Source organism: Molothrus ater, chromosome 25 (assembly GCF_012460135.2).
Source record: "Molothrus ater isolate BHLD 08-10-18 breed brown headed cowbird chromosome 25, BPBGC_Mater_1.1, whole genome shotgun sequence".
NCBI lineage: Eukaryota > Metazoa > Chordata > Aves > Passeriformes > Icteridae > Molothrus > Molothrus ater.
In genome coordinates this window covers 4942433-4952224 of record NC_050502.2, presented here as the reverse complement: position 1 = coordinate 4952224, position 9792 = coordinate 4942433, and the positions used below count along the sequence as shown (strand labels likewise).

General features: G+C 49.6%; 2 protein-coding genes across 4 annotated transcripts in view; both read right to left on the bottom strand.

The window, feature by feature from the left end:
• Nucleotides 1-262: 262 nt before the first annotated feature.
• On the bottom strand, nucleotides 263-6736 carry TREM2 (triggering receptor expressed on myeloid cells 2). 3 transcript variants are annotated; one of them, XM_036398616.1, is made up of 5 exons: nucleotides 6604-6736; nucleotides 4123-4461; nucleotides 3199-3253; nucleotides 2944-3080; nucleotides 263-2424 (listed from the first exon to the last, which is right to left on the bottom strand). In XM_036398616.1, exons 1-5 carry the CDS (start codon nucleotides 6641-6643, stop codon nucleotides 2348-2350), a joined length of 648 nt encoding a protein of 215 aa, XP_036254509.1. In that variant the 5' UTR covers nucleotides 6644-6736; the 3' UTR covers nucleotides 263-2347. The 3 variants fall into 3 exon arrangements, with proteins under 3 accessions (XP_036254509.1, XP_036254507.1, XP_036254508.1); XM_036398614.1 differs by having other exon boundaries at nucleotides 263-2427; nucleotides 3199-3256; nucleotides 6604-6711; XM_036398615.1 differs by having other exon boundaries at nucleotides 263-2427; nucleotides 6604-6711.
• A 1960-nt stretch (nucleotides 6737-8696) lies between these two features.
• Nucleotides 8697-9792, bottom strand: part of LOC118696178 (polymeric immunoglobulin receptor-like) — a 116431-nt gene continuing 115335 nt past the window's right edge. Inside the window, exon 8 of the mRNA XM_054517313.1 lies at nucleotides 8697-9164. Coding sequence (XP_054373288.1) covers nucleotides 8964-9164 — 201 coding nt within the window. The 3' untranslated portion in view covers nucleotides 8697-8963. The remainder of the gene's footprint in view (nucleotides 9165-9792) is intronic.

The window sequence follows — 9792 nt, the reverse complement described above, 5'->3', positions numbered from 1 at the left end:
GGCTGGAGGCTTCCTGCAACCTTGATATCCAAAAATTAAACCCAGTTTTGGGTCCTGTTCAGCATCCTCGGTCTGTAGCTCACGGAATTAGGAGGAAAATCTCAGCAAAATTTGGGGATTTATCCATAATCCCTGAGGGATGTTTGCTCATATCCCCACGATCACAGGATTCTGCAGTTGGATCCACAGGGGTGTAATTTGTAATAAAGTCAGGCTGGATTTGTCCTGGAGGACAGGTGTGTGTTAATAAACAACAAACAGGGAAATACAGAGTTATTTCTTTGTAAAACAAATCACTACATTGCAGTGTAAATTCCACCCCAGGAGCTCAAGCTGATGACAATTGATACTATAAAGCAGACAAATATTTTCCAAGAAGCCCCTTGTTTATTAGAACATGTCAAATGCATCGCTTGTCTCTCTGAAGCCCAGGAAAAATCTCATAGGTTTAAAATAAAGCAGATTTTTTACCACTTTGCTGGATCTCACCAGCATGGGCAGTAATTACTACTTTGATGGTGAATATTTAGGTCCAGAGGATGGAGCTCGCTTGGCCTGGCTGTGGTGCTGTATCAGCTGCTGCCAGACACGAGCAGTTTCCTGTATTTGGGTTTGTAGCTCCCTGCTATTTAAAAAACTGAGTCATTTTGAAAAGGAAATGCACCCCAGCTTTCCTCTGGGTTTGCCCACCAAGGTGCTGTGCTGTTAGAAAAGTGCAATTATTTTCCAGAATTCTGCATCCAGGTCTTTCTTTTCTCTCACCCCATCACCACCCTCAGCAGCTGGGTACAAACCGAGCCGAGCGGTTTTAACTGAAGTGGTTTTGGTTTCTGGACATCAGCCTCGGTTCATCTACAGCTGCAAATATTTCCTCCCTGCCCCATGAAATTGGGGAAGAGCAGAGGGGATGTGTGGTAAAAGGGAATGTGAGCTTTAACGGGGCTTTGATCAGAGTTACCTTGAATTTGGGACAGAATTTTGCACCCAACACAGAGCTGGAGTTTCCTGTTGGCTCTCACAGGATGGGAGCACTGAGGGACAGGGAGAGTTCCTTTTTCTTGGTTTTTTTTTTTTTTTTTTTTGCAAACAGCCCCAAAAGTTCTGATGAACCTCGAGTTGTGATTCATTGAGGGGGGAGAGAGGAAAAAACAACTCCCACAGAGTGTGCAGGTCACAGAGCCAACATCAGCACAGAGAGAACAGGGGAAGGGAAGGACAGAACCAGCCCCAGAAATGTTTCTGCCCCAAACCCATTTGGTTTTGATTAATACAATCCTACCAAATTACATCCATTGGTTTTGATGGTAATCAGTAAGTTATTGATTAATTTCTTTTTATTTCCTTGGAGATGTTTTTATTTCAGATGGCAAATTCCTCTCTGCGGATGCAGTCATACAGCAAGTCACCGTCCAGACCAGGAGAGAGCAACAAACACAGATTTTCTTCCCCAAAAGTTGCTGATTTAAGACTGAGAACCTCACAGTGTTGGGAGGGAAAGACCTTGGAAGGACAAAGGCTGCCAGACGTCCCACCATGAATTTCAATGGTGGGAACTGAAATTTGTCAATTTCTGGACAAAACACAGAACTACTCTAAAAACGAGAACCCAAAAGTGTAATTAAAATAAGCAAATTTCAGTCATTGCTTCTGCGGGCAATGAGAGGTCGGGCTCTGAGCTGCTGCTCCTGCACAGAGCTGGCTCTGGATGTTCCAGCCTGTCCTGCTGGCTCTGAGTGTTCCTGGACCTTCTGAACACTCCAGGGTGTCCCAAGCATCACCCCTGGCTCTGGGACACGACTGGCACCTGCTGTCCTGCAGGAACCCACGCCACGCCAGAGAAATCAGCTGGATTTTACTCAGTTTTGCAGGGAAAAAGAAACGTGAGTGCCCATGGGTTTGGAGCCTGGGAGAAAACACAGGGAGACCAACAGAGAGACAGCTCCTATGTTCACAAAGTCCCCTCAGAGAGGAGAAGCTGGCTCAGGGGTGCAAGGGGACCCCATCCCGGTCCTGGTGTGTCCTGCAGCTCCTCACATCTTTCCACAGGGGTTTTCTCCAAGCATCCCCACTGTCCCAAGCAGCTTTTGGGAGCTGCTCTTCCTCACCTTGGAAGGCCAGAATCTGTCACCTGAGGTGACAGGAAGTTGATGGGTGTCAGTTCAGCCCATGATGGAATGGTCCTGGGAATGAGGTCTGGAATAACTGCCTGGGGGTGAGACACCAAGGGGAAGGGGTGATGAAGAAGATGGGAACCTCTCCAGAGTGACAGGTTCTTCCAGACCTGTGTTTAGTAGTGATCCTTTTCTTATGGCAGGTGGCCTTTTCCATGGATTCCCTTTGGCTTGGCTCACGCAGAGCTCTCCCAGGAGAGGCCGATTCCATCATGTCCAAGGTCGGCAGGGACTGGGAGCACCTGCTGCTCACCTGCTGGAATCCATAAAGTTAGAGGGTTTTGAGAAAATGGTAAAAAAGCAGGCCCCAAAAAGCCAGCAAGGACAGAGAAATGCCAAGATAGCAGAAAGAGTTTTAGGCTGCAGCTTAGACATGAGAAATAGAACAATAAGCCTATGTGCTTTGTCCTTTTTGGTTGCAACAAATTGACTTAATGTATATTTTAGAAGGCTAACATGAACGAGCCATTGTGTTAGAAAATAGGCCGCTATTGTTTTAACCGAGGCTACGTGTGCTCCATGTAATTGGGTAGAAGTCATGTCAATATGCTTTTGCTCTAGGTGTGATTGGCTGAAACTTGGAAAGATTTTGCTTTATGCTGTGTTGTAACATTACGTTTCTTTGGCATTCTGCTTAAATCAGTGAGCTGTTCACATCGAGTGCCTCCATTGTTAAGTGTTGAGACTGATGTTGAAATAAAACGGCTCAAGGCACTGATTTTTGAGTGTCCCGCTCTGTTCGAGTCTGTAAATAGTTGCCAGTGGCACTCACCCAGTTCTGGGTTCTGCCCTCTCTCCCTGTTCTTCCTGCTGTGGGCAACAGCCCCAACCAGCACAGCCACCACGAACTTGGCCACCAGGAATCCAGCCAGGATGTAGAAAACGGTGAAATCCACGTCAGGAGGGGGCCTGTGGGGAACCAGAAGCACAACCATGAAGAGGAATGTCCAACCTTGAAAAAATCTCTTGTGATGCTGCCTTAGTCCTAGAAGACTGGAGATCTCAGCACGAGGAGGTTTGGGCTCACCTGGAGATGCTCTGCACAGCTCTGAGCTCCTCTGGCACGTGGGTCACCAGGTCGGCTGCTGATGGAAACACAACAGTTTAGTCTGCAGCTGTTTCTGGGTGATGTTCAGCTGGGCAGGTAACGCAGGGGCACTGGGAGCAATAAGGACCTGTCAGATACCCTCTAACAGTGAGGTCACACTGCTGGAAATCAGGAATAAAGAGAGGCAGTGAAACACAGAACCTCCTTAGAGCCAAACAAAAGTAGATGTTGACTCAAGTGGGCCCTTGGCAGCTGCAGACACCCACGAAATACCAACAGGAACCTGTGAAATTCCAGTAGGAACATGTGAAATTCCAATAGGAACCCATCAAATTCCAATAGGAACCTGTGAAATTCCAATAAGAACCCATAAAATTCCGATAGGAACCCAGGAAATTCCAGTAGGAACCTGTGAAATTCCAATAGGAACATGTGAAATTCCTTGAGGAACCAATTAAATTCCAATAGGAACCTGTGAAATTCCAATAGGAACATGTGAGATTCCAACAGGAACCTATTAAATTCCAATAGGAACCCATGAAATTTCAGTAGGAACATGTGAAATTCCAACAGGAACCCATGAAATTCCAATAGGAACCCGTGAAATTTCAGTAGGAACATGTGAAATTCCAACAGGAACCCATGAAATTCCAATAGGAACCCGTGAAATTTCAGTAGGAACCTGTGGAATTCAAGTAGGAACCTGTGAAATTCCAACAGGAACCCATGAAATTCCAGCAGGGACATGTAAAATTCCGATAAGAACCTGTGAAATTCCAGTAGGAACCCATAAAATCCCAACAGAAACCTGCGAAATTCCTCGGGGAACCCCTGAAATTCCTTGAGGAACCCCTGAAATTCCTTGAGGAACCCTCCGAACTCGGGGCCCCCCCCATCACGTACCTGCCAGCACTTCCACCTGCACCCTCCTCAGGCTCTGGGTGTGGCCCAGGAACTCCGTTTGGCACTGGTAGAGCCCCGCGTCCTCCCGGCGCAGGCCCCTGATGGTGACGGTGAGGAGCCCGGCGCGGGCGTTGTCCCTGATGGAGGTGCTGCCCCTGCTGGGCCTGGGCAGGGGCAGCCAGGCGGGCGGGGCGCTCACCACGGGCTGGCAGCGCCGCCGGCCCAGCTGCCGGCACCAGCTCTTCTCCCGCCACCACTGCCGCGCGTCGTACGAGCAGTTGACGGAAATGGTGTCGCCCTCCACGGCCACCACGGTGATGTTCTCGGCAGCGCAGGATGCTAGGAGGGACGGAGGGATGGAGGGATGGAGGGACAGAGGGACGGAGGGACAGAGGGATGGAGGGACGGAGGGATGGAGGGATGGAAGGAGGGAGGGATGGAGGGACGGAGGGACGGAGGGACAGAGGGACGGAGGGATGGAAGGACGGAGGGATGGAAGGACAGAGGGATGGAAGGAGGGAGGGATGGAAGGACGGAGGGAGAGATGGAGGGACAGAGGGATGGAGGGACAGAGGGACAGAGGGATGGAAGGATGGAGGGATGGAGGGACGGACGGAGGGAGGGATGGAGGGACAGAGGGATGGAAGGACGGAGGGATGGAGGAACGGAGGGACAGAGGGACAGCAGGACACAGGGAGGGGTGAGCCAAGGCTCTTCCACGTCTACCCCTCATTGTGGGGATGCTGAACGTCATTTTCATTGTCTTGTGATGTCACCTGTAGGGCTGTCACCTATGGGGCTGTCACCTGTGGAACTGTCACCCATAGGGATGTCACCTATAGAGTTGTCACTTGTGAACTGTCACACACAGGGTGTCACTTGCAGTGCTGTCACCCATAGGGATGTCACCTGTGGGGCTGTCACTTGTGGGGCTGTCACCAGTAGAGCTGTCACTTGTGGAACTGTCACACATAGGGCTGTCACCTGTGGAATGTCACTTGTAGGGCTGTCACCCATAGGCTGTCACCTGAAGGATATCTGTCACCCACAGGGCTATCACCTGTCGAGGGCTGTCACCCTCAGGGTTGTCACCTGTAGGATGTCACCTGTCCACTTTCCCCATGACCAACCCACTGTGCTCAGATCTTGGCTCAGATGTTCTGGAATTTGTCCCAGTGACACCTCCAAACCAGTGCCCTGCTCACTGGTTCCTTCTGAATCCCAGTTATCAAATCCAGTTTAACTTTTTTTTCCACCTCATCTTTTAATACCTTACTAATTTTAACCATGTTGACAACTGGTCTTTGTCTGCATGACTTTTTTTTTTTAATTGTCTTGGTTCCTTATTCGTAATTTCCATTCCTCTTTGTGACAGGCAGAGGGGACAGTCTGAGCTATTAATACTTCCAGAGAGACATGCAGTGTGGTATTTGTGGAAATCTCTATTTCTAGTGAAAAAAAGTCACAGGCAAATGCGTCTGTGGGATCATAAGTAATGATAAAACAGAAGTAAATTTAAAAATAGGCTCTTGTGAGGACTTTGTGCTGGCTGAGCCTTTTAATAACACTTCTTACAATCATTTCAACAATTGTAAGTGAATTGTAAACCTAAAGCTATGAAGTTCTTTCAGCTTGACTTGAAGAAGACCTAAAATGGATCTGTGCAATCCAACACCTACAGGGCTTTATCCTGATGTGTTGCTCCAGTCAGAGTTTACCTCATGGAATACCCAGTCCAGTCCTCTTCAATCCCTCCAAAACTCTTTAACTGCTTCTCCCATTTCCCCCTCCCTCCTCCAGCTCTGCCCCTCCAGCCCCAGAATTCCCACAGCACTGCAAAACATCTCTCCAACAGAATCACTGAAAGATTCCCTGATGTCCCTCTGGAAAATTTGTCATTCTCTTTTCAACCAACTCTGCTGACAGATCATAAACTGTTGGTGCTCCTTCTCTCTTCCTGGGTGCCAAAGCACAATGAGCTTTTCCCAAGCTCATCCCAGTTTTTGGGACAGGTTCCTGTGCTCCCACAGCCCGAGTCTGCTGCCTTTCCCTGCTGTGAGGATCTGGGATCCCCAAAGCCCTGCAGAGAGCCCCAGCTGGGCCCTGCACCTCATTTCATTCATTTCCAAGCTGGAAAACTCAGGTGTCTGGGATTTCAGAGCTGTGCCCTTCACTGGGTTTCATTTCCCTCGCCCTGAACCCCACCTGTGATCATTTGCATCTATGTAAATGCCATTTGCTAATGCAAACAACCCAAGATTTTGCAATTTCACGTTGCACACAGGACTTCTCTCATCAGTGGTTCCTGTTCTGACTCAGAAGGATCCCTGTGAGGAAACCTGGGAGCTCTGGGATCACCCTTTGATGGGCGACCCTTTGGTAAATAAAGGGAAAACTGAGGATGGAGCCTTCAGACTGAGACAAAGCTTTGCCCCAATCCTTTCCCCTTTACCTGACCCCAAAACCACGTGTGGATCTTACCTGACAGGAGGAGCAAGGTGAGGTTCAGGAGCTTCTCCATGGGGCTGAGCAGAGAAGGAGCAGGAGAGGAGCAGGAGAGGAGCAGGAGAGGAGCTGGCTCAGCCCAGGGGCAGCTCCTCTCCCCTGCTTGCTGGCCCGGAAGGAAGGAGCACAGGAACTTGGCATCTTCTTCATCCTGCACATTGAGCAATGCTCCAGGGACAGGCATTGCCCTCGTGGGCTGGAAATTCAGGCATCAGCACTGCCCAGCTCAGGCAGCCTGGGAGGGAGCAGCACGCGGTGGCCTGGAGCCACAGGCTGGGGGTCTGCTCCCAGCAGAGCTGGATCTCATGGAACCATGGAATCACAGGGTGGTTTGGGTTGGAGGGACCTTAAAGCTCATCCAGCTCCATCCCTGCCATGGCAGGGACACCTCCCACCATCCCAGGCTGCTCCCAGCCCTGTCCAGCCTGGCCTTGGGCACTTTCAGGGATCCAGGGGCAGCCACAGCTGCTCTGGGCACCCTGTGCCAGGGCCTGCCCGTCCTCACAGGGAAAAATTCCTTCCCAAAATCCCTGTGGTGGTGGGAATCCACCCCCTGGTGCTGGCACGATGGGGATCAATCACGATAAATTATTTACAGGAGCTGTGCATGGGGGGAATTTCTGGAAAGCTGAAAGGGAGGATCTCCTGGCAGCTCTGGCAGCATCCTAAGGGTGAAGGAGGACAAGGACATCACCCCCTGGGTTTTTAGGAGGAAGAGCCTGTGCAGGGAGGATCCTTGTGTGAAATCCAAGCACACGGAGCAGGGCAGGGGCACGGGAGCCACAGGAGGAGCTGTGGGTGCTTCAAACAAGCCCAGCAGCCACCTGTGTCACCCACCCACAGGATCTCTGCTGGGGATTCTGAGCCAGCCAATGCCACAGTGCTGGAGGGGCTCAGGAATATCAGCAGACTGATGGGGGTGGGCTGCTGGATTTGAATTTTTGAGGGTTTTCATTTTTGATTTATTTACTTGGAGATCTCCCACGGAAGTACAAACAGACCCTGGCTTTGAAACTGGTGTGGTGCAAAACCTGCAGGCCTGGCCATTCCTAAATGTGCCTTTCCTCGAGTTAGTGCTTAAGAAAATGGTCCCTCACAGCGACCAGAAATTCTCTGTCAGGTGACTGATTGCAGCTTTTGTTCCTTCTCATTCCAGCGAGCACAAATCTGGATTCTCCTCAAGAATCTTCCCAAAAAATGCCTCTCTTCCCCTCCACTGTTTTTTTTTGCTATTGCTCTTCCACAGCTTGACCCAGTGCAACTGCACAAAGAGCAAACTGTTTGGGGATTGTTGGCCTGAATGAACCATTTCCAGAACCATTTTCTTTCTTTTTTTTTTTTTTTTTTTTTTCTGTCAGGTCAACGCATCTGAAAAAATCTCAAAAAAATTTCCACCAGCCTCCCCCTGCTGCAGGCCTGGCAAGAGGAGCCTGTTGGATGTGAATGAGGGCTGGGTCAGGCCCCTTTGGGCTGTCACCTCCAGCAGGGCTTGGGGCAGGGAAATCAGGAGTGTTACTTGTGGAAATATTTCTAGTGAAAAAAAAAACTCACAAGCAAATGCTTCTGAGAGATCATAAGTAATGATAAAACAGAAGTAAATTTAAAAATAGGCTCTTGTGAGGACTTAGTGCTGGCTGAGCCTTTCAGTAACACTTCTTACAATCGTTTCAGCAATTGTAAGTGAATTGTAAACTAAAAACTATGAAGTTCTTTCAGCTTGACTAGAAGAAGACCTAAAATGGATCTGTGCAATGCAAAAACTGAGCCCCAAAACCTCATTTCACGTTGCTGCCCACATGACTGTTAAATAAAATGCGTCATTTGGGGCGTTTCCAGCAGAGACAGGGAAGTGCAGGAGCTGGTTCTGCTTTTTCTTGGAATGCAGCACTCACATCCCCAACCCCTTCCATGAAAATGAACCCAGCCACAGCAAGGTTTGATCCCTGCAGCACTGGAAATGAGTTTGCTCGGCCACAGGAGCTGAATTCTTGGGACTGGGGCAGGATTTGTACCAGGATATCCCACCCAGCCATGTCCACACTGCTCCTTTTCACACCTGCCTCTCCAAGCTTCTGCACTTTAATGGAATTGGAAAAGCAGATGTACAAGAGATCATCCTGGCAATTCCCCCACAGCTCTGCCTGACCTGAGGCAATCTGCCACAAGTGTGGCAAAACCTCTGCTTCCTAAAGCAGGAGGGAGGGCTGAAAATGCTCAGGAAACACCACACACACAGAGCAAAACTCAGCTTGTCCCTCCACACACCTCCTATCCTCATTCCCACTGCGTATTCCAGTTCCTTCCTCCCATTCCTGGCTTGTTGGGGATTCTGTGCTTCATTCCCTGCTGGTCCTTGGGGACTGGTTGAAGGCAATGATGGCGTATTCCACGTGCTGGGGGTTCCTGGGAGCCTGGCTTGGCTCCACGTTGCAGTAAAGAGGATCCTCAGGGCTGGCACGGGATTGCACATCCAGGTTGATGTATGCTGGCCCTTTGCTGCCATCCTGAGAACTCTCCCTCCTCCCAGTGCGGCCAGGCTGGGAAAAGAAAGGGAAAACTCTTGTTGGCATGAGTCAGTGCCAGGGCACAGCTGCTGCCAGGAGAAGGAGATTTTCCCACAAGGAAAGGGAGAAGCTGTGTCCAATTTTACCTCTGGTTTTCCTTCCCGAGGAAAGGAGAGGCTGTGCCAAATTTTACCTCTGATTTTCTCTGGTTTTCCTTCCCAAGTGAAGGAGAGGCTGTGCCAAATTTTACCTCTGGTTTTCTCTGATTTTCCTTCCCAAGTGAAGGAGAAGCTGTGTCCAATTTTACCTCTGATTTTTCCTTTCCAAGGAAAGGAAAAGCTGTGCCAAATTTTACCTCTGTTTTTCCTTCCCAAGGAAAGAAGCTGTGTCAAATTTTACCTCTGCTTGTGACAGAGGTGGAGGAACAGAGAACTCTTTTGTTCCCCACCTCTCCTGGATACAGGTGGAGCCTCGTGCTCTGATCCTGCTTGCTACTCCTCGAGTCTCTTCTCAGGGGTTACCAGAATTTGCTCCACTGGGTTTGCTCCTGCTGGAGTTTCCTTGCATTGATTTCTCTCCAGCTATGAATATTCCTCTCTCTGCTGCCATTAAATACCATTTCCCTCCTGTTTATAACCAAACTGAGCTCCAGGCTCCTCAC

Bases quoted from the DNA above. Each gene is read 5' to 3' on its own strand.
- TREM2 (XM_036398614.1), bottom strand. From the start codon at position 6,643: ATGGAGAAGCTCCTGAACCTCACCTTGCTCCTCCTGTCAG. The intron at 4,462-6,603 runs GTAAGATCCACA...CGTCCCTCCTAG, and splicing joins CACCTTGCTCCTCCTGTCAG to CATCCTGCGCTGCCGAGAAC. The intron at 3,257-4,122 runs GTACGTGATGGG...TGTTTCCATCAG, and splicing joins GCAGGTGGAAGTGCTGGCAG to CAGCCGACCTGGTGACCCAC.